The sequence below is a fragment of the Bombina bombina genome, chromosome 1 (assembly GCF_027579735.1).
Source record: "Bombina bombina isolate aBomBom1 chromosome 1, aBomBom1.pri, whole genome shotgun sequence".
In the NCBI taxonomy this organism is placed as follows: domain Eukaryota; kingdom Metazoa; phylum Chordata; class Amphibia; order Anura; family Bombinatoridae; genus Bombina; species Bombina bombina.
The window spans coordinates 637895873-637919353 of NC_069499.1; the positions used below are offsets into that span (position 1 = coordinate 637895873).

The window sequence follows — 23481 nt, forward strand, 5'->3', positions numbered from 1 at the left end:
CGTTAAGACCGGCTAACGCTGCTTTTTAAGCCTAACGCATTAATTCGTAATCTAGCCGAATAAGATGGTAATATAAAATTATAAATCATATTTATAAAAAAAAACTCGGCTATATACTTTCATTATTAATTTTGTCCTCTTTTCCTGTAAAACCATTCTGAAATTGTGAGCTTTTCAGTTTCTGTTAAAAATGGAAGTGCAGAACCCTGTTCCACTGGCTGCACACTCTAGTGACCTATTTATAACTGTCCATAATTGGCCTCAGCAGAGAAGGTAACCTAAGTTACAACATGGCAACTCCCATTGATTTATAGACACTATTGCCTAGATTTAGAGTTCTGCGTTAGCCGTCAAAACCAGTGTTAGGGTGTCCTAACGCTGGTTTTTACCGCCCGCTGGAATTTAGAGTCAATCAGGAAAGGGTCTAACGCTCACTTTCCAGCCGCTACTTTTCCATACCACAGATCCCCTTACGCCAATTGCGTATCCTATCTTTTCAATGGGATCTTTCTAACGCTGGTATTTAGAGTCTTGGCTGAAGTGAGCGTTAGAAATCTAACGACAAGACTCCAGCCGCAGAGAAAAGCCAGGAGTTAAGAGCTTTCTGGGCTAACGCCGGTTCATAATGCTCTTAACTACTGTGCTCTAAAGTACATTAACACCCATAAACTACCTATGTACCCCTAAATCGAGGCCCCCCCACATCGCCGCCACTCTATTAAATTTTTTCAACCCCTAATCTGCCGACCGTACACCGCCACCACCTACATTATCCCTATGTACCTCTAATCTGCTGCCCCTAACACCGCCGACACCTACATAATATTTATTAACCCCTAATCTTCACCCCCAAAGTCGCCGCTACCTACAATTATTAACCCCTAATCTGCCGATCGGACCTCGCCGCTACTATAATAAATGTATTAACCCCTAAAGCTAAGTCTAACCTTAACACCCCCCTAAGTAAAATATAATTTTTATCTAACGAAATAAAATAAATCTTATTAAATAAATTAATCCTATTTAAAGCTAAATACTTACCTGTAAAATAAACCCTAATATAGCTACAATATAAATAATAATTATATTGTAGCTATTTTAGGATTAATATTTATTTTACAGGCAACTTTGTATTTATTTTAACTAGGTACAATAGCTATTAAATAGTTATTAACTATTTAATAACTACCTAGCTAAAAGAAATACAAAATTACCAGTAAAATAAATCCTAACCTAAGTTACAATTAAACCTAACACTACACTATCATTAAATAAATTAAATACAAATACCTACAAATAAACACAAATAAATACACTAACTAAAGTACAAAAAATAAAAAAAGAACTAAGTTACAAAAAATAAAAAAATAATTTACAAACATTATAAAAATATTAGAATTAATTTAACTAATTACACCTACTCTAAGCCCCCTAATAAAATAACAAAGCCCCCCAAAATAAAAAAATTCCCTACCCTATTCTACATTTAAAAGATACCAGCTCTATTACCTTACCAGCCCTTAAAAGGGCCTTTTGCGGGGCATACCCCGAAGAAAACAGCTCTTTTGCCTGTAAAATAAAAATACAACCCCCCCCAACATTAAAACCCACCACCCACACACCCCTACTCTAACCCAACCCCCCCCTTAAATAAACCTAACACTACCCCCCTGAAGATCTTCCTACCTTGAGTCATCTTCACTCAGCCGAGCCGCCGAAATCTTCATCCAATCCGGGCGATGTCTTCATCCAAGCGGGGGCTGAAGAGGTCCATCATCCGGCTGAAGTCTTCATCCAAGCGGGGGCTGAAGAGGTCTTCCATCCAGCTAAAGTCTTCTATCAAGTGGCATCTTCAATCTTCTTTCTTCCGGCTCTATCTTCATCCCGCCGACGCGGAACATCCTTCCTCCACGACGAACTCCCGACGAATGAAGGTTCCTTTAAATGACGTCATCCAAGATGGCGTCCCTCGAATTCCGATTGGCTGATAGGATTCTATCAGCCAATCGGAATTAAGGTAGGAATAATCTGATTGGCTGATGGAATCAGCCAATCAGATTCAAGTTCAATCCGATTGGCTGATCCAATCAGCCAATCAGATTGAGCTTGCATTCTATTGGCTGTTCCGATCAGCCAATAGAATGCGAGCTCAATCTGATTGGCTGATCCAATCAGCCAATCGGATTGAACTTGAATCTGATTGGCTGATTCAATCAGCCAATCAGAATTTTCCTACCTTAATTCCGATTGGCTGATAGAATCCTATCAGCCAATCGGAATTCGAGGGACGCCATCTTGGATGACGTCCCTTAAAGGAACCTTCATTCGTCGTTAGTCCGTCGGTGAAGAAGGATGGCTCCGCGTCGGCTGCTTGAAGATGGTCCCGCTCCGCGCCGGATGGAAGAAGATAGAAGATGCCGCCTGGATGAAGATGTTTGCCGGTCCGGATCTCCTCTTCTGCCCGGATAGGATGAAGACTTTGGACCCTCTGGAAGAGCTCTTCTTGCCGGATAGGATGAAGACTTCGGACCCTCTTCTGGACGGATCGGTGATACCCGGCGTGGTGAAGACAAGGTAGGGAGATCTTCAGGGGTTTAGTGTTAGGTTTATTTAAGGGGGGTTTGGGTTAGATTAGGGGTATGCGGGTTTGAGTTGTAATGTTGGGGGGGGTATTGTATGTTTTTTTTTACAGGCAAAAGAGCAGAATTCTTTGGAGCATCCCCGCAAAAGGCCCTTTTAAGGGCTGGTAAGGTAAAAGAGCTTTACAATTTTTATTTTAGAATAGGGTAGGGCATTTTTTTATTTTGGGGGCTTTGTTATTTTTTTAGGGGGCTTAGAGTAGGTGTAATTAGTTTAAAATTCTTGTAATCTTTTTTTATTTTTTGTAATTTAGTGTTTTTTTTTTTGTAATTTAGTGTTTGTTTGTTTTTTTAATTTAATTTAGTTGATTTAATTGTAGGTAATTGTAGGTAGTTTATTTAATTTATTTATTGATAGTGTATTGTTAGGTTTAATTGTAACTTAGGTTAGGATTCATTTTACAGGTAATTTTGTAATTCTTTTAACTAGGTAGCTATTAAATAGTTATTAACTATTTAATAGCTATTGTACCTGGTTAAAATAAATACAAATTTGCCTGTAAAATAAATATTAATCCTAAAATAGCTACAATATAATTATTATTTATATTGTAGCTATATTAGGGTTTATTTTAAAGGTAAGTATTTAGCTTTAAATAGGATTCATTTATTTAATAAGATTTATTTTATTTCGTTAGATAAAAATTATATTTAACTTAGGGGGGTGTTAGGGTTAGGGTTAGACTTAGCTTTAGGGGTTAATACATTTATTAGAGTAGCGGCGAGGTCCGGTCGGCAGATTAGGGGTTAATAATTGTAGTTAGGTGGTGGCGACGTTGGGGGCGGCAGATTAGGGGGTTAATAAATATAATATAGGGGTCGGCGGTGTTAGGAGCAGCAGATTAGGGGTACATAGGGATAATGTAGGTTGCGGCGGTGTACGGAGCGGAAGATTAGGGGTTAAAAATAATATGCAGGGGTCAGCGATAGCAGGGGCAGCAGATTAGGGGTTAATAAGTGTAAGGCTAGGGGTGTTTAGACTCGGAGTAAATGCTAGGGTGTTAGGTGCAGACATAGGAAGTGTTTCCCCATAGGAAACAATGGGGCTGCGTTAAGAGCTGAACGCTGCTTTTTTGCAGGTGTTAGGTTTTTTTTCAGCCCAAACTGCCCCATTGTTTCCTATGGGGGAATCGTGCACAAGCTGGCCGCGTCCGTAAGCACCGCTGGTATTGAGAGTTGCAGTGGCAGTAAATTATGCTCTACGCTCCCTTTTTGTAGCCTAGCGCAGCCCTTCTGTGAACTCTAAATACTCTAAATACCAGCGGTATTTAAAAGGTGCGGGGGGAAAAATGCACGCGTAGCTAACGCACCCCTTTGGCCGCAGAACTCTAAATCTAGCCGTAAAACTTTACACTTATTTTGTCACTATTTAAACAGCTTCTGGAACTTTAAAAAAATACATCTACATGTTATTCTCACAGTAATCTTTTCTTTGAATGCATCATTCTAGCTAGCATTTATTTAGTGTTTAATGTCCCTTTAAGCACAACTACAGTTGGATGAATGGAACATACATTCAAAAGATATTCTTATAGATTAAAGAAAAAACAGAAACAATCAAAATATGCCAAATTAATCTATTATGTACAATCTACTTTAATGTAATCACCTCATTAGCCTTGCAGACAGCATTAAGAGCCTTTTCCTGGTTCACTTTGCAGTCCCATTCAAGGTACACAGTTGCTAGAAGTCGTAGTACTTTGGCCTGCAGATTACACAAATACAATACAATTAGTTAAAATGGCTACTAAAGTCAAAATTAAAGTTTCATGATCCAGATAATTAAAAAAAAAATTCCCATTATAAAAACTTGTACATTCTTTTAATATGCACACTTTCTGAGGTTCCAGTTCCTACTGAGCATGTGCAAAAGTGCACAGTATGTACATATATGCATTGTGATTGGCTGATAGTTATCCCATGGTACCGGGGAGGGAACATTGGATTAACTTTGAAATTTCCCAAAAAATATTCAAATGCTCATTTAAATTTCAAAGTAAGTGCTATTGTATTGTCTTTTTTACTGTGTATATGTCAGTTATTCAATTCTACTGTATTTTGTGGTCCTTTAAACACAATGGATTACTGATGTGACTGTGACAGCAAGTTTGTCTAAATAATGATAAATTAATTGTGCAATAAAATGTTATCTCTAGTGTAACTCATTAAAATGACATTTTACCCATGAGTAAACAATAGTAATACTTGTATTCTCTACATCAGGGTTCTTCAAACTTTTTTCCCCAAGACCCAGTGCCATGATACCACATATCTTTATGACCCTATTTTTATGCTTGATCTGAACATTTCTAAAGTAATATACAAGATAGCTGCAATATTTGGCAGCAGTGGCGTCACTAGGGGGGGGCAGGCCGCACCCGGGTGACACCCACCAGGGGGTGACACCAAAAAAAAAAAAAAAAAAAAAATTTTTTTTTTTTTTTTTTTTTTAATTTTATTGAAATTCAAAGAAATACAATGTTGAGATGCATAGATTTATTTTTATTAGAGGGGCTGGCATTTGTGAACATTGGTGGGACTGGGGAAGATGTAGACAACACAATTTTTTTGCCCCTTGAGCCAGTGCTGCAATTTCAACAAATAGTTTTCCCGGCTGCTTTTGCTTGTTTGTACTTTGCTTCTCCCCTGCCCAATTTCGCTATGAATGTTGTGGGCATGCCGTGGGGCTTGCAAAGTTGCGCTGCTAGCCTAAACCTGCCTGCCTATCTGTGCTCACTGCTCAGTGACATGTGGAGCAGCGGAGTCATTCACTGCTGTGCTGTCTCTCTAAACGGGAACTGGCAAATCATGAGGGGATGCCTGGCACCTGACCGCATGACTGTTTGACACTGTCTTTAAAGTGAAGGAGCCACGTATGATGCCCACCAGACCATTACGGTTACGGTACACTAAGTGCACACTGAACAGGTAGGAGGGCGGGCGGGGGTCTGGGGGTGGGCAGAATGCAGAGGTGATTGGCCATAAGAAGCGGTAGGCACGCGGCCGGGGCTGTGCACTGACAGACTTGGAACAGAGTCAGAGAGCAGAATTTTCATAGTTTGCACCTAAACCTTTTCTTTAGTGATTTATTTTTAGAGTGCTCTGTTTATCTTTCATTTGATGCTCTGCTGAGCCAGGGAGCAGCTCTAGGCATGAGCTTTATAATTAATGCAGTGCAGTTTACATATTTTGTATGTGTGTGTCTGAGTTTTTGTGTGTGTCTCAGTGTTTTTGTGTGTGTGTCAGTGTTTTTGTGTGTGTGTCTCAGTGTTTTTGTGTGTGTGTGTGTCTCAGTGTTTTTGTTGTGTGTGTGTTTTTGTGTGTGTGTCTGAGTGTGTGTCCGAGTGTTTGTGTGTGCATCTGAGTATGTTTTTAAGTGTGTCTGAATGTTTGTATGTGTGTTTGGCTGTGTTTTTGTGTGTGTCTGCTTTCTGGGGGGGGGGGGTGACACCATAACTTACCGCACCGGGTGACACCAACCCTAGTGATGCCACTGTTTGGCAGAGTGATTAAAACATAATTTATGCTTACCTGATAAATTTATTTCTCTTGTAGTGTATCCAGTCCACGGATCATCCATTACTTATGGGATATTCTCCTTCCCAACAGGAAGTTGCAAGAGTTCACCCACAGCAGAGCTGCTATATAGCTCCTCCCCTAACTGCCATATCCAGTCATTCGACCGAAAACATGCAGAGAAAGGAAAAACCATAGGGTGCAGTGGTGACTGTAGTTTAAATGAAAAAATTACCTGCCTTAAAATGACAGGGCGGGCCGTGGACTGGATAAACTACAAGAGAAATAAATGTTTTCTCTTGTTAAGTGTATCCAGTCCACGGATCATCCATTACTTATGGGATACCAATACCAAAGCTAAAGTACACGGATGAAGGGAGGGACAAGGCAGGTACTTAAACGGAAGGTACCACTGCCTGAAAAAAATCCTTTCTCCCAAAAATAGCCTCCGAAGAAGCAAAGTATGAAGCGCAGACCAAGACGCCGTCTTGTAAATCTGTTCAACAGAAGCCTCATTTTAAAAAGGCCCAAGTGAAAGCCACAGCTCTAGTAGAATGAGCTGTAATCCCTTCAGGAGGCTGCTGTCCAGCAGTCTCATAAGCTAAACGAATTATGCTTTTAACCAAAAAGAAAGAGAGTTTGCTGAAGTCTTTTGACCTCTCCTCTGTCCAGAGTAGACAACAAACAAAGTAAATGTTTGATGAAAATCTGAAGTAGCTTGTAAGTAAAACTTTAAAGCACGAACCACGTCCAAATTGTGTAATAGACGTTCCATCTTTGAAGAAGGATTAGAATACAAGAATGGAACAACACTCTCTTGAGTGATATTCTTGTTGGATACCACCTTAGGTAAAAAAACCCAGTTTTGATACGCAGGACTACCTTATCCGTACGGAGGACCAGATAAGGAGAATCACATTGTAAAGCAGATAACTCGGAGACTCTACAAGCCGAGGAAATATCTACCAAAAAGGAACTTTCCAAGATAAAAACTTTGATATCTATAGAATGAAAAGGTTCAAACGGAACTCCTTGAAGAACCTTAATAATCAGGTTTAAGCTCCATGGCGGAACAACAGATTTAGACACAAGCTTGGTTCTAACCAAAGCCTGACAAAATGCCTGAACGTCTGGAGTATCTGCCAGACGCTTGTGCAAAAGAATAGACAGAGTAGGAATCTGTCCTTTTAAGGAACTAGCTGACAACCCTTTTCTCAAAATCATCTTGGAGAAAAGATAGTATCCTGGGAATCCTGACTTTACTCCATGAGTAACCCTTGGATTCATATCAATAAGATATTTATGCTATATCTATGTTAAATTTTGCTAGTGACAGGCTTTCATGCCTGTATTAAGGTAGCAATGACTGACTCGGAGAAGCCATGCTTTGATAACATCAAGCGTTCAGTCTCCAGGCAGTCCATCTCAGAGAAGTTTAATTTAGATGGTTGAAAGGACCCTGAGGTAGAGGGTCCTGTCTCAGAAGCAGAGACCATGATGGAAAGAATGACATGTCCACCAGATCTGCATACCAGGTCCTGCGTGGCCACGCAGGCGCTGTTAAAAACACCAAAGCACTCTCCTGCTTGATCTTGTGCAAAGACCTCCGGAGGGAATTCCCACTTCCCCGGGAGAAAAGTCTGACGACTTAGAAAATCCACCTCCCAGTGCTCAACACCTGGGATATGGAGAGTTGATAGACCAGAGAGAGTCTCTGTCCAGAGAATTATTTAAAGACTTCTAACATCGCTAGGGAACTTCTGATCCCCCTTGATGGTTGATGTAAGCCACAGTCGTGATATTGTCCGACTGAATATGATGTACCTCAGAGTTGCTAACTGAGGCCAAGCCTGAAGAGCATGGAATATCGCTCCCAGTTCCAGAATATTTATTAGAAGGAGGGTCTCCTCCTGAGTCCACTATCCCTGAGTCTTCAGGGAGTCCCAGACTGTATCCCAACCTAAAAGGTTGGCATCTGTTGTAACAACTGTCCCATCTGACCTGCGGAAGGTCATACCTTTGGACAGATGGACCCAAGATAGCCACCAGAGAAGAGAATCTCTGGCCTCTTGGTCCAGATTTAAGAAAGGGACAAATCTGTGTAATCCCCGTTCCATTGACTGAGCATGCATAGTTGCAGTGGTCTGAAATGTAGGCGTGCAAACGGTACTATGTCCCTTGCCGCTACCATTAGGCCGATTACATTCATGTGCCGAGACACCGAAGGGCACGGATGGAATGAAAAACACGGCAGTAATTTAGAAACTTTGACAACCTGGACGTCAGGTAAATTTTCATTTCTGCAGAATCTATCAGAGTCCCTAGGAAGGAAACCCTTGAGATTGGGGATAGAGAACTCTTTCCTTGTTCACTTTCCACCCCTGCAATCTCAGAAATGCCAGTACTACATCCGTATGAGACTTTGGCAATTTGGATGTTCGACGCCTAAATAAGGGGCCACTTCAATGCCCCGCAGCCTAAGGACCGCCAAAGCGACCCCAGAACCTCCATAAAGATTCTTGGGGCTGTAGTTAACCCAAAGGAAAGAGCAACAAACTGGTAATGCCTGTCTAGAAAGGCAAACCTGAAAAACGATGGTGATCCTTATGCATCGTTATGTGAGGATAAGTATCCTTCAAATCCATTGTAGTCCTCTATTGACTCTCCTGGATCATAGTTAAGATGGTACGAATAGTTTCCATCTTAAATGATGGAATTCTAAGGAATTTGTTTAAGATCTTTAAATCCAAAATAGGTCTGAAGGTTCCCTCTCCTTGGGAACCACAAACAGATTTGAGAAAAACTCTGTCCCTGTTCCTGTCTTGGAACTGGATGGGTCTTGTACACAATGTAAGAATGCCTCTTTCTTTATCTGGCGTGCAGATAATTGTGAAAGGTAAAATCTCCCCTTTTTCGGAGGGGAAGCTTTGAAATCCAGAAGATATCTCTGGGATATAATTTCCAATGCCCAGGGATCCTAGGCATCTCTTGCCCACGCCTGGGCGAAAAAAGAAAGTCTGCCCCCTACAGGATCCGTTACCGGATAGGGGACCGTTCCTTCATGCTGTCTAAGAGGCAGCAGCAGGCTCCTTGGCCTGCTTATCTTTGTTCCAGGTCCGGTTGTCTCCAGACCGTCATGGACTGAGCAAAAGTACCCTCTTGATTTGCCTTAGAGGAAGTTGATGCCACACCTGCCTTGAAGTTTCGAAAAGGCACGAAAATTAGACTTTTTTGGCCCTTGATTTGGACCTGTCCTGAGGAAGGGCATGACCTTTTCCTCCAGTGATATTAGCAATGATCTCCTTCAAACCAGGCCCTAATAGGGTCTGCCCCTTGAAGGGAAGTTAAGTAGCTTATTTATTAAAGTCACGACAGCTGACCATGATATAAGCCATAGCGCTCTGCGCGCCATTATAGTAAAAACAGAATTTTTAGCCGTTAGTTTAGTCAAATGAACAAAGGCATCAGAAACAAAGGAATTGGCTAGCTTAAGTGCTCTAAGCTTGACAAGTATATTCATCCAATGGAGTCGCTACCTGTAAAGCCTCATCCAGAGACTCCAACCAGAACGCCGCAGCAGCAGTGACAGGAGCAATGCATGCAGGGCTGCAGGATAAAACCTTGTTGAATAAACATTTTCCTAAGGTAACCCTCTAATTTTTTATCCATTGGATCTAAAAAAGCACAACTGTCCTCGACAGGGATAGTGGTACGCTTAGCTAGAGTAGAAACTCTTCTCTCCACCTTAGGGACTGTCTGCCATAAGTCCCGTGTGGTGGCATCTGTTAGAAACATTTTTCTAAAAATAGGAGGGGAAGAGAACGGCACACCTGGTCTATCCCATTCCTTATTAATAATTTCTGTAAACCTCTTTAGGTATTGGAAAAACATCAGTACACACCGGCACTGCATAGAATTTATTCAGTCTACACAATTTCTCTGGCACTGTGATTGTAACACAGTCATTCAGAGCTGCTAAAACCTCCCTGAGCAACAAGTGGAGGATCTCAAGCATAAACTTTAAATGTAGAAATATCGGAATCAGGTTAAATCATCTTCCCTAGGTGAAAAATATCACCCACAGACTGAAGCTCCCCTCAGCTTCTGCATATTGTGAGGCAGTATCAGACATGGTTCTTGACGCATCTGTATGCTCTGTATCTACCCCCAGAGCTATCTAGCTTTCCTTTAATTTCAGGTAGTCTGACTAATACCGCTGCCAGAGTATTATTCATAACTTTCGCCATGTCTTGTAAAATAAACGCTATGAGCGCCCTTGATGTACTTGGCGCCATTTGAGCGTGAGTCCCTGAAGCGGGAGTCGAAGAGTCTGACACGTGGGGAGAGTTAGTCGGCATAACTTTCCCCTTGACAGAATCCTCTGGTAAAATAAACGCTATGGGCGCCCTTGATGTACTTGGCGCAATTTGAGCGTGAGTCCCTGAAGCGGGAGTCAAAGGGTCTGACACGTGGGGAGAGTTAGTCGGCATAACTTCCCCCTCGACAGAATCCTCTGGTGATAATGTTTTTAAAGACAAAAAATTATCTTTATTGCTTAACATGAAATCAGTACATCTGGTACACATTCTAAGATGGGGTTCCACCATGGCTTTTAAACATAATGAACAAGGAGCTTCCTCTATGTCAGACATGTTAGTACAGACTAGTAATGAGACTAGTAAGCTTGGAAAACACTTTAAATCAAGTTAACAAGCAAATATAAAAAAACGTTACTGTGCCTTTAAGAGAAACAAATTTTGTCAAAATTTGAAAAACAGTGAAAAAAGGCAGTAAAACAAACGAAATTTTTACAGTATATGTAATAAGTTAACAGAGCATTGCACCCACTTGCAAATGGATGATTAACCCCTTAATGCAAAAAACAGATAAAAAAACTTCCACAGCTGTGCTGTGGATTACCTTCCCTATAAACGATTTTGGAAGCCTTTTTAGCCCTTTAGAGATGTCCTGTAGTATTCATGGGACTGCTGAGGGAATCTGGATGATTCATTTTGTAATTTTAACTGCACAAAAAAATCGCCAAAATAGGCCCCTCCCACTCATATTACAACAGTGGAAAGCCCGAGGAAACTGTTTCTAAGCAAAATTTAAGCCAGCCATGTGGAAAAAACTAGGCCCCAATAAGTTTTATCATCAAACATATATAACAAAACGATTAAACATGCCAGCAAACGTTTTAAATTACACTTTTATAAGAGTATGTATCTCTATTAATAAGCTTGATACCAGTCGCTATCACTGCATTTAAGGCTTTACTTACATTACTCCGGTATCAGCAGTATTTTCTAGCAAATTCCATCCCTAGAAAAATATTAACTGCACATACCTTATTGCAGGAAAACCTGCACGCCATTCCCTCTCTGAAGTTACCTCACTCCTCAGAATATGTGAGAACAGCAATGGATCTTAGTTACTTCTGCTAAGATCATAGAAAACGCAGGCAGATTCCTCTTCTAAATACTGCCTGAGATAAACAGTACACTCCGGTACCATTTAAAAATAACAAACTTTTGATTGAAGAAATAAACTAAGCATAAAACACTACACTCCTCTTACGACCTCAATCTATGTTGAGAGTTGCAAGAGAATGACTGGGTATGGCAGTTAGGGGAGGAGCTATATAGCAGCTCTGCTGTGGGTGAACTCTTGCAACTTCCTGTTGGGAAGGAGAATATCCCATAAGTAATGGATGATCCGTGGACTGGATACACTTAACAAGAGAAATAAGTGCATACTTTATTCCTGATTGTAGTCAAACTTGAAAATGTTGTAAAAGGTAAAAACACACACTCTCATATAACACACACCAAACACACCACACATTCATACAACATACACACACACTCTCATATAACACACACCAAACACACCACACATTCATACAACATACACACACACTCTCATATAACACGCACACGACAAACACTGTCCTACAACACAAACATAAGTTGTGACCCAGTACACATGGTTTTGCAAGCCAGTAATGTTTCATGACCCGTGGTTTGAAGAACTCTGCTCTACATAACACATTATTTTGTATCATTTCACTAGGTCAACAGAATATTTAAAGCCAGAACAAATTCTCATATACATTGAATATGCTAGAACTTTTCATATATAACAGTTTCCCTCTCAAAAACAAAAATTATGCTTACCTGAAAATGTAATTTCCATCTGTGGGAGGAGAGTCTACTGCTTTATTCATTACTTGTGGTAAATAAGAACCTGGCCATCAAGAGGAGGCAAAGACACTCCAGTCAAAGGCTTAAATACCTCCCCCACTCCCCTCATCCCCCAGTCATTCTGCCAAGGGAACAAGGAACAGTAGGAGAAATATCAGGGTATAAATGGTGCCAGAGGAATAATACTAAATTTAGGTCTGCCCACCAGAGAAACGGGCGGGAGCAGTGGACTCTCCTCCCACAGATGGAAATGAAATTATCAGGTAAGCATAATTTATGTTTTCCATCTTAATGGGAGGAGAATCCACTGCTTCATTCATTACTTGTGGGAACAAATACCCAAGCTCTAGAGGACACTGAATGAAAAAAACGGGAGGGAAAAAGGAGGCGGACCCTATACTGAGGGCACCACAGCCTGCAGAACCTTCCTCCCAAAAATAGATTCCACCGAAGCAAAAACATCAAATTTGTAAAACTTTGTGAAAGTATGTAAGGAGGACCAAGTAGCCGCCTTACAAATCTGCTCCACAGAAGCCTCATTCTTAAAGGCCCAAGAAGAGGGCACAGCTATAGTTGAGTGAGCCGTAATCCTCTGAGGAGGCTTATTTCCAGCAGTCTCATAGGCCAAACGGATAATGCTCCTCAACCAAAAGGACAGAGAAGTGGAAGAGGCCCTCTGCCCCTACGCTTCCCTGAATACACCACAAATAAAGACAACGTCTGTCTGAAATCTTTCATGGCCTGAAGATAAAACTTCAAGGCTCGAACCACATCCAAGTTATGCAGTAACCTTTCCTTAGACAAAGAAGGGTTAGGACACAAAGAAGGAATTACTGTCTCCTGATTGATGTTACAATCTGACACCACCTTGGGAAGAAATCCCAACACAGTGCGAAGCACAGCCTTATCAGCGTGAAAAACCAGATAAGGGGGCTCATATTGCAAGGCTGCCAATTCAGAGATTCTGTGAGCCGATGCAATAGCCAGAAGTAAGTCAAGCGCATGCATAGGCTCAAACGGAGCCCTCTGCAACACCTTAAGAACCAAATTTAAACTCCAAGGAGGAGTAGAATTTCTATAGACAGAGCCTGAACAAAGGACTGAATATCAGGAAGCTCCGCTAGCTTCTTGTGTAACAGCACTGATAACGTTGAAATCTGTCCCTTTAAGGAACTGGCAGCAAGACCCTTATCCAGTCCATCCTGGAGAAAAGCCAAAATCTTGGATACCCTAACCTTGTGCCAGGGATATCCATGTTGTTCACACCAGCATAAGTGGGTCATCTACACATTATGATAGATGCGACAAGTGATTTTCCTAGCCTGGATGAGAGTATCAATTACTCTCTCAGAAAAACCTCTCTTGGCCAAGACAAGTCATTCAATCTCGACGCAGTCAGCCTCAGAGAATCAAGATTTTGGTGTAGAAAGGGACCCTGAACCAGCAGATCTCTGGGACAGGGCAACCTGCATGGAGGAGACAATGACATCCCCACCAGATTCACAAACCACGTTCTCAGCGCCCACAACGGAGCAATCAGAATGCTCGAAGTTTGCTCCTGTTTGATGCGGGACACCACTCGAGGAAGAAGTGGCAACGGTGGAAAAATATAAATTAAGTTGAACTCCCAAGGCACCGCTAAGGCATCTATCAGCTCTGCCTTTGGGTCCCTGTACCGTGACCCATATCTGGGCAGCCTGAAGTTGAGTCTGGACGCCATGAGGTCTATCTCCGGCATCCCCCATCTGTTGCAGATCTCCGCAAATCACATCGGGATGGAGAGACCATTCCCCCGGATAAAATGATTGTCTGCTGAGAAAGTCTGCTTCCCAGTTGTCCACACCCGGAATGTGGATTGCTGAGTCTCTGCCCATTCCAGAATCCGAGATATTTCCCACATGGCTAGGGAGCTTCTCGTTCCCCCCCTGATGGTTTATGTAAGCCACAGAGGTAATGTTGTCCTACTGGAATCTGATGAATTGGGATGACCCCAGGTGGGGCCAAGCCTTCAGAGCATTGAATATCGCTCGTAGTTCCAGAATATTAAAGTCCACTTGCCCTGTGCCCTTCTGGCACCCCAAACAGCTCCCCATCCTGACAGTATTGCGTCCGTCGTCACAATCTCCCAGGATGGCCTCAAGAAGGATGTCCCCTGGGCCAGCTGTCCCAGACGGATCCAGCAAGAGAGGGATTCCCTCACTTGGTTGTCCAGAGAGATCTGTTGGGATAGATCTGAGTGATCGCTGTTCCATTGTCTCAACATGCATAACTGAAGAGGTCTGAGATGAAACCTGGCAAAAGGAATTACATCTATGCTAGATACCATGAGCCCAATCACCTCCATACACCTGGCCACAGATAGCCTTGAGGAGGTCTGAAGGGTAAGGCAGCTGGACGCAATCTTGGAAGGTCTCTGCTCTGTCAAGAATATCTTCATCAATATGGAATTTATTATCGTACCCAGGAACTCCACCCTGTTGCTGGGAACCAGAGAACAACAGGATGGGATCGAGAGAGAAGAAGAAGAGCCCTCGATATTGCAGGATGGAGCCTGAACCAGAATATCATCCAGATAAGGAGCCACCGCAATACCTCTGGCAGCACCGGCAGAACCTTCGTAAAGACTCTTGGGGCAGTCGCCAGACTGAACGGTAGGGCCACAAACTGTAAGTGTTGGTCTAGAAATGTGAATCTTAGGAACCTGACATGGTCCTTGTGGATTGGCACGTGAAGGTAGCATCCTTCAAGTCTATTGTCGTCATAAATTGCCCCTCTTGAACTAGGGGCAGAATCGATCTGATCGTCTCCATTTTGAAAGATGGGACTGACAGAAACTTGTTTAGGTACTTTAGGTCCAGAATTGGGCAGAATGTGCCCTCCTTCTTTAGGACCACAAAAAGGTTTGAATAGTACCCTAGACCCCTTTCTGCTAGAGGTACTGGGACGATTATTCCGAGAGAAGAGAGATCCCTCACGCACTCTAGAAAGGCATCTCTCTTCTCTGGTCTTAAGGATAGGTTTGACAGGAGGAATCTACCCCTGGGCGGATGGGACCTAAATCCTATCCTGTAACCCTGGGTGATAACCTCCAGAAACCAAGGATCCTGTACGTCCCTCACAATAAACACAGGTATTAGATTTAATTAATTTTAAGATTTAATTTAATTAAGCCGGACAGATAGGTCAGCATGCTAAGGCACTGTGGCTGTGCTCTGTAGCAACCCAAGGGTTGCAGGTTCGATCCCTGGAGAGGTCCACTCAGCCTTTCATCCTTCCGAAGGTTGATAAAATGAGCAGCGCCTTGAGACCCTTACGGGTGATTAGCCGCACTTTACAAGTGCCCAATATATACATACAATTAAAGAGGGAGTATCCTCTAACATATCAGAGTCCTTCAATACGGGCTGAGATAGATTAAATGGCACCTTTATACACCAATGACCAGGGCACTCACCACCTCCTATGACCCGGACTACAGAGAAACCGGTACGTCTCCCACAAATGCCGATCAGGAAGTTGAAGAGGCCACACACGGTCACATGGAGTGTCATGCAGGACCGCCCCTGCACTATAGACAAAGCGCACCAAAAAAGGCTGCACCGATCTTCACCTGAATGTTCACACATTGCTAGAGCCTCATCTCACACATGACATAGCATTAACACAATAAAGATATTATGCATAAGATATTATGCATAAATCCCCCCTGTTCAATAATCCCCTTTCCAGGTATATTAACGCTTGATTCTATCAGATAAAAGGAGACACACTGTGTTCCTGTCACTTTTATCATATGTGTATAAATGAAACGATCTTACCAGAATCTATGCCGTGGAACAGGAACACAGCCCTTCAAGTTTGACAGGTTAGTAACATCGCTCCTGACATGAACTTGAGAGAATAAATGCAGGTATCGAAACTCGTCAACGCTGATTGCCCAGGAGCTGTTAATATGAGTCTGGATGTTTCCGCAGAGACGACACTCCCTGCATCTCTGGACTCTAACTTTCATCCATGCTCTCACTGAGAGGCTGACAGGATTACTTAAAACTCCAGTCCTATTTTGAAGAGTACTACCCTCCATAAGAGACTACTCCAAATATTCCAACACTTCTCTGCCAACCTCCTGTGACGAAAGGCAAAGAATGACTGGGGGATGAGGGGAGTGCGGGAGGTATTTAAGCCTTTGGCTGGAATGTCTTTGCCTCCTTCTGGTGGCCAGGTTCTTATTTCCCACAAGTAATGAATGAAGCAGTGGACTCTCCTCCCATTAAGATGGAAACATCTGGTAAAAGCCCCTGTAAGTGTCAGAAGTAGACTTTTTTTTAGTAGATTAAAAAACAACATAGCAAAAACTTGTTAACTTCCCCCCTTAATCAAAGAAAATAGTCATTCAGAAATATCCCTCTAACTAACCTCCTATCTGGCTGGCTATTTATTAACATATAGTGCTAGAGTACAAGTAAGCAAGGGTTGCTATAAGCAATATCGTGACCACGCTAACTTGCGTGCATATTACAAGTTGAAAGTAAATGTGTTTGCTGGAGCACAAACTAAATTTGCGCTCATCTGGTTTGCAAGTGTAAAGTGTAAGGGTTAAAAAAAAAGTGCACACCAAACACAAGATAAATACATTAAATAAAGTGTTACACTAATATTTATGCATTCTGATAAAAATATTCATATAAATATTAATAAAAAATAAATATAAATAAAAAAATATAAGGGTTAAAAGGTATATGATAAGGTATTTGACTTGAAAGGGCCATAATGTGTGTGTATATATATATATATATATATATATATATATATATATATATATATATATATATATATATATATATATATATATATGTTAATGGGTGTGTATATATATATATATACACACACAGTATATATATATATATATATTTATATATGTGTGTATTTATATGTTTATATATGTATATACAAGCATATATACACATAGAAACATATATATATATATATATATATATATACACACACACACACACTTAAAACATGAAAAATACTTCTTAATCAATTTTAATATTTAACATTGTGTTTTAATGTGTTTTTACTGTACAATCTATTTGTATTTTTAAATAGATATTTATAAATATATATATATATGAATAAAAAGAAGAACAAGGCGCCTTGTGTAAAATAGATGCAGTTTGTAAGCAGGCAGTGGTCAGATGTGTCAGACCATTACAAGCGTGAGAAAGGAAATGGACAAAGGGTTTGGAGAAAAGGGTCTTTTAAACAGCGGGATGCCAGTGATTTGGAGAGGCTTTTCTACTTAACAAATATGTGCCGCACTTACCTCATTCTGATTGACGTATCTGATTGTAAGTAGGAAGTCTACCTATCACCACGGGTGTTTGGGCACACCAACTAACCACTGATTTTGAATCGGATTGTCTTCACTTGGATTTTCTAAAAATTGCTTTATTACAATTCACTTGTTGGGACTTCTTTCTATTTTCTATACAAGAAAATTATTTTGTGGACTCATATTAATAAGATTGCTATATTTACATGAATGTTACTATAAATTAGAAACACCTGAGTGTTTTTTCCTTTTGATCTCTTACTGCAGTAAATTAAGAGACAAATATTGTTTATTAGTAATTGACATCTGTATATACGGATCTATTTATAGTTCTGCGCCAATAAACCATTCTTCTTATCTATATATATATATATATTCATGTAGATATAAAGGTATGGATACATATTTTAAAAATATATTTTAAAAATATATATTTAAAAATAAATAGAACATTTTATGAAGAACATTGGAATGTAAAATATTTATAACTACCTTCAAGTTTAGTGCTGTAGGTCTAATGTAGTGTAGGGTTAGCACGCAAGCAAACAATTTACTTTCAACTTGTAATATGACTGCTAAACTGTCCACGTTAAAAGTTTACTTTTAGCAGTGTTTGCGCACGAGCGGAAAAACATTTTAGAGTGCCACGTGTAATTTAGCCCATAATGGTCTAGATTACAAGTGGAGCGCTAATTTATTGTGCGTCTGTAAACGGGCAAATTCACCCATTTACAGGCGTGTGATAAATAACCAGCCATTACAAGTGGCTGGTTATTGCTACCGCAAGCTTGCTTAATTTTTTTTTTTTTTTAAATGTGCCCCAATTGCCCCCAAAATAAAATGTGAGGTCAGCATCATTTTTTTTTTAACTGCACTAAGCAGTTATGAGGGTTTAAAGTTGACGGGTGTGGTTTTTTTTTACATTGCGGTCTATGGGGAACTGTGTGTTCCCTGTAAATAAGGAAATGTATTCTTACCTAAATAAATTTGTTTCTTTTACGATACGATGAGCCCACGGATTTCATCCTTACTTGTGGGATATCGCCTCCTGGTCAGCAGGAGGAGGCAAAGAGCACCACAGCAGAGCTGTATATATAGCTCCTCCCTTCCCTCCCAACCCAGTCATTCGACCGAAGTTAGGAAGAGAAAGGAAAAGACAAGGTGCAGAAGTGATTGAAGTTTAACAAAATTAAAGACCTGTCTTAGAAAAACAGGGTGGGCCGTGGACTCATCGTATCGTAAAAGAAACCAATTTATCAGGTAAGAATAAATTTCCTTTTCTTTTACAAGATACGATGAGTCCACAGATTTCATCCTTACTTGTGGGATCCAATACCAAATCTATAGTACACGGATGAAACGGGAGGGACAAGACAGGGAACCTAAACAGAAGGCACCACTGCTTGAAGAACTTTCCTCCCAAAAACAGCCTCAGACGAGGCAAAAGTATCAAATTAGTAAAATTTGGAAAAAGTGTGAAGAGACGACCAAGTTGCAGCTTTGCAAATCTGTTCAACAGAAGCATCATTTTTGAATGCCCATGAGGAAGCCACAGCCCTAGTGGAATGAGCCGTAATTCGTTCAGGAGGCTGCTGTCCAGCAGTCTCATATGCAAAACAGATGATACTCTTCAGCCAAAAAGAAAGAGAGGTAGCCGTAGCTTTCTGACCCCTACATTTCCCTGAGAAAACGAAAAACAAGGAAGACGATTGACGAAAATCCTTAGTCGCCTGTAGGCATGGACCACGTCAAAATTATGTAACAGACGCTCCTTCTTAGAAGAAGGATTAGGACACAAGGAAGGAACAACAATTTACTGATTAATATTTTTATTTGAAACAACCTTAGGAAGAAAACCAGGTTTGGTACGTAACACCACCTTATCCGAATGAAAAATAAGATAAGGAGAATCACATTGTAATGTAATGCCGAAAGCTCAGATACTCTGCGAGCAGAAGAAATAGCAACCAAAAATAAAACTTTCCAAGATAATAACTTAATATCTATGGAATGCATAGGTTCAAACGGAACCCTTTGAAGAACATTAAAAACTAAATTCAAACTCCAAGGAGGAGCAATTGGTCTAAACACAGGCCTAATTCTAGTCAGAGCCTGACAAAAAGATTGAACATCTGGAACATCTGCCTGATGGTTATGTAACAAAATAGACAAAGCAGAAATCTGTCCATTTAAGGAACTCGCTGACAACCCTTTCTCCAAACCGTCTTGGAGAAAAGACAAAATCCTGGGAATCCTAACCCTACTCCATGAGTAGCCATTGGATTCCTACCAATAAAGATATTTACGCCATATCTTATGGTAAATTTTTCTAGCAACAGGCTAACGTGCCTGAATCAAGGTATCTATGACCAAATCAGAAAACCCTTGCTTAGATAAAATTAAGCGTTCAATCTCCAAGCAGTTAGCTGCAGAGAAACTAGATTCGGATGATGGAAGGGTCCCTGAATGAGAAGATCTTTCCTCAATGGAAGCTTCCACGGTGGCTGAGATGACATGTCCACCAGATCGGCATACCAAGTCCTGCGAGGCCACGCAGGAGCGATGAGGATCACTGATGCCCTCTCCTGTTTGACTCGAGCAATCACCCGGGGAAGGAAAGCATATGGAGGGAACACATAAGCTAGGCTGAAAGACCAAGGTACTGCCAAGGCATCTATCAGCTCGGCCTGGGGATCCCTGGACCTGGACCAGTATCTCGGAAGCTTGGCATTCTGACGAGACGCCATAAGATCCAATTCCGGCCTGCCCCATCTGAGAATTAGGTTGTCAAACACCTCCGGATGAAGTTCCCCTTCTCCCGGATGAAATGTCTGCTTAGAAAATCTGCTTCCCAGTTTTCCACACCTGGGATGTGAATCGCCGACAGATAACAAGCGTGAGCCTCCACCCACTGAATTATCTTGGCTATTTCTGTCATCGCTAATGAACTCCTTGTTCATCCCTGATGATTGATGTAAGCTACAGTCGTAATGTTGTCCGACTGGAATCTGATGAACTTGGCCGAAGCCAACTGAGGCCAAGCCTGAAGCGCATTGAATATTGCTCTCAACTCTAGGATATTGAGAGATATTGTAGAGACTCTGTTAGAGTCCATACACCCTGAGCCCTCAGAGAGTTCCAGACTGCTCCCCATCCTATCAGACTGGCGTCCATTGTCACTATCTCCCATGAGGGTCTGCGGAAGCATGTCCCCTGGGACAGATGATCCAGCAACAACCACCATAGATAGAAGAGAGTCCCTTGTCCCCTGATCTAGATCTATTAGAGGAGACAAATTTGTATAATCTCCATTCCACTGTCTGAGCATGCTCAGTTGCAGAGGTCTGAGATGAAAACGAGCAAACGTCCATTGCTGCTACCATCAACCCAATTGCCTCCATGCACTGAGCATGTATTCAGAATCTTTAACTTTCTGACTTCCGTCAAAAAGATCTTCATGGATAGAGAGTCGATTAGAGTTCCCAAGAAAGGAACCCTTGTCTGTGGAACTAGCGAACTCTTTTCCAGATTCACTTTCCACAATGTCGGTATGAGACTCTGTTAGCTGATAAGACAACGCCTGGATCAGAATATCGTCCAGATAAGGTGCCACTGCAATGCCCCGTGGTCTGAGAACCGCCAGCAGAGACCCCAGAACCTTTGTGAAAATTCTGGGCGCCGTGGCCAGACCAAAAGGAAGAGCCACAAACTGAAAATGTTTGTCCAGAAAGGCAAACCGGAGGAACTTGTGATGATCTTTGTGGATAGGAACATGAAGATATGCATCCTTTAGATCCCCGGTAGCCATAAATTGACCCTCCTGGATCAATGGAAGAATGGTACGAATGGTTTCCATCTTGAAGGATGGAACTCTGAGAAACTTATTTAGACTCTTGAGGTCTAGAATAGGTCGGAACGTTCCCTTTTTTTTGGGAACTACAAAGAGATTTGAATAAAACCCCTGACCCTGTTCCTGTATTGGAACGGGACATATTACTCCCATGGAAGCAAGGTCTCCTACACAACGTAAGAACGCCTCTCTTTTTATCTGGTTTGCAGATAATCTTGAAAGAAGAAACCTTCTCCTGGGGGAAGAGTTTCTGATCTCCAACCGATATCCCTGAGACACAATTTCCAATGTCCAGGGATCCTGAACATCTCTTATCCAGGCCTGGAGGAAGAGAGAGAGAGTCTGCCCCCCACAAGATCTGATCCCGGATCGGGGGCCGATCCTTCAGGCTGACTTGGTAGCAGCAGCTGGCTTCTTGGATTGTTTACCCTTGTTCCAAGACTGGTTGGGTCTCCAAGTGGACTTGATTTGAGAATAATTCCCTTCCTGTTTAGCGGAAGAGGAAGAGGGAACTCCCTTGAAATTTCGAAAGGAACGAAAATTACTCAGTCGCCCCCTCTGATCGGATTTCTTATTCTGAGGGAGGGAATGACCCTTACCTCCCGTGAAGTCAGAAATAATCTCCATCAAGTCAGGCCCGACAGGGTCCTCCCCTTGTAAGGAATAGTCAAAAGCTTAGAATAAGCTGACACATCCGCAGATCAAGAATTCAACCATAAGGCACTGCATGCTAAGACGGAAACTCCCGAACTCTTAGCCACCGACTTGGTAATCTGCAAGGAAATATCAGAAATGTTATAACTGAAACAGCTAAGTTAAGAGGTTTAATTCCTTTTATATCTTAAAGGAAACTCAATTGTTGTGTGCTGCTGTTCCATCCTAAGTCACAAAGGATGAATGCACACCAAGGAACAGCAGTAATGTCCTAATAAAAATGACCCTTACTGTCCCTTGAACTGTTAAAACTGAGACTATTTACTTTATCGTACAAAAGCAAATGATAGTCGCGTGCAATATTGCATCACATATCTTCAGAAATTTACATGTAAATTTGGGTACCTGACAATCTTAGGATGTAGGCAAGGCGCCAGTAAAAGGGCACCCACTGAGTAGAAAAAAACTTAGGTTAACAAAAGTTTATTTCAATAAAGGATGAAGCAACAAATAAACAGCTGAAAATCATGTATTATAATGTACATAGAACAAAACAGTACTGTCTCTTTAAATCTGAAAGTGACTCATCTTTGTGTCTATGACCGACTTAATATCTTTTGTCCCATCCTACTTCATAATGGATGAATAAACAAATATGCCCCTGCAAGTCATGCAATAAAATTTACAGAGAAAAAATGTTACTGCCTCTTGCAGAAAAATCCAATGACAATATGAATATAGCTATAACTAGATATTGCTATGAATATCAAGATAATTTCCTTGCAGAGCACTGCCTGTGGGTCATAAATCATTTTGGACACTATATTATTGAAAAATGAGTCATGGATTGATAAGACTGTTAACAGCTGTTGCTTTAGAAAAGTAAAACAAACATTAATACATGAAAATACAATACTGTATCTTTAACCCTAAAGTGACTATTTATTGTGAGTATTGTCATCCAAAGTCAACGGATGAACTGACACGGACAAGCAGAGATCCTTTAAGACACTATATCACTGTGTTCTATGTAAGACTGGCTCTTCACAGTATGCACATACATGCACAAGAGCGACGAACAATAGTGCCGTAACTTCCGAAAACCGGAAGTAACCTGAAGGGAAGTGCTTCCAAATAGATTCCTCCATTCCTTGCTAAGTTATAACAAGTAAAGAAGGAAAAGCGTCCAACAAATTAAGGTCCTCCACTCCGTGAGACAAATAGGAGTAAGGAGGAAGAAGCGGTCTTGGCGCCCTTTACTTTGGCGCTCTGTAAGAACTCCGC

General features: G+C 41.3%; 1 protein-coding gene across 1 annotated transcript in view; it reads right to left on the bottom strand.

Annotated features, from left to right (window-relative positions):
- The window catches only part of TEX11 (testis expressed 11), an 827067-nt gene that overhangs the window by 472447 nt on the left and 331139 nt on the right, over window positions 1–23481 (bottom strand). The window contains exon 8 of the mRNA XM_053699074.1: window positions 4249–4344. Within this exon, the coding sequence (XP_053555049.1) occupies window positions 4249–4344 (96 nt within the window). The remainder of the gene's footprint in view (window positions 1–4248; window positions 4345–23481) is intronic.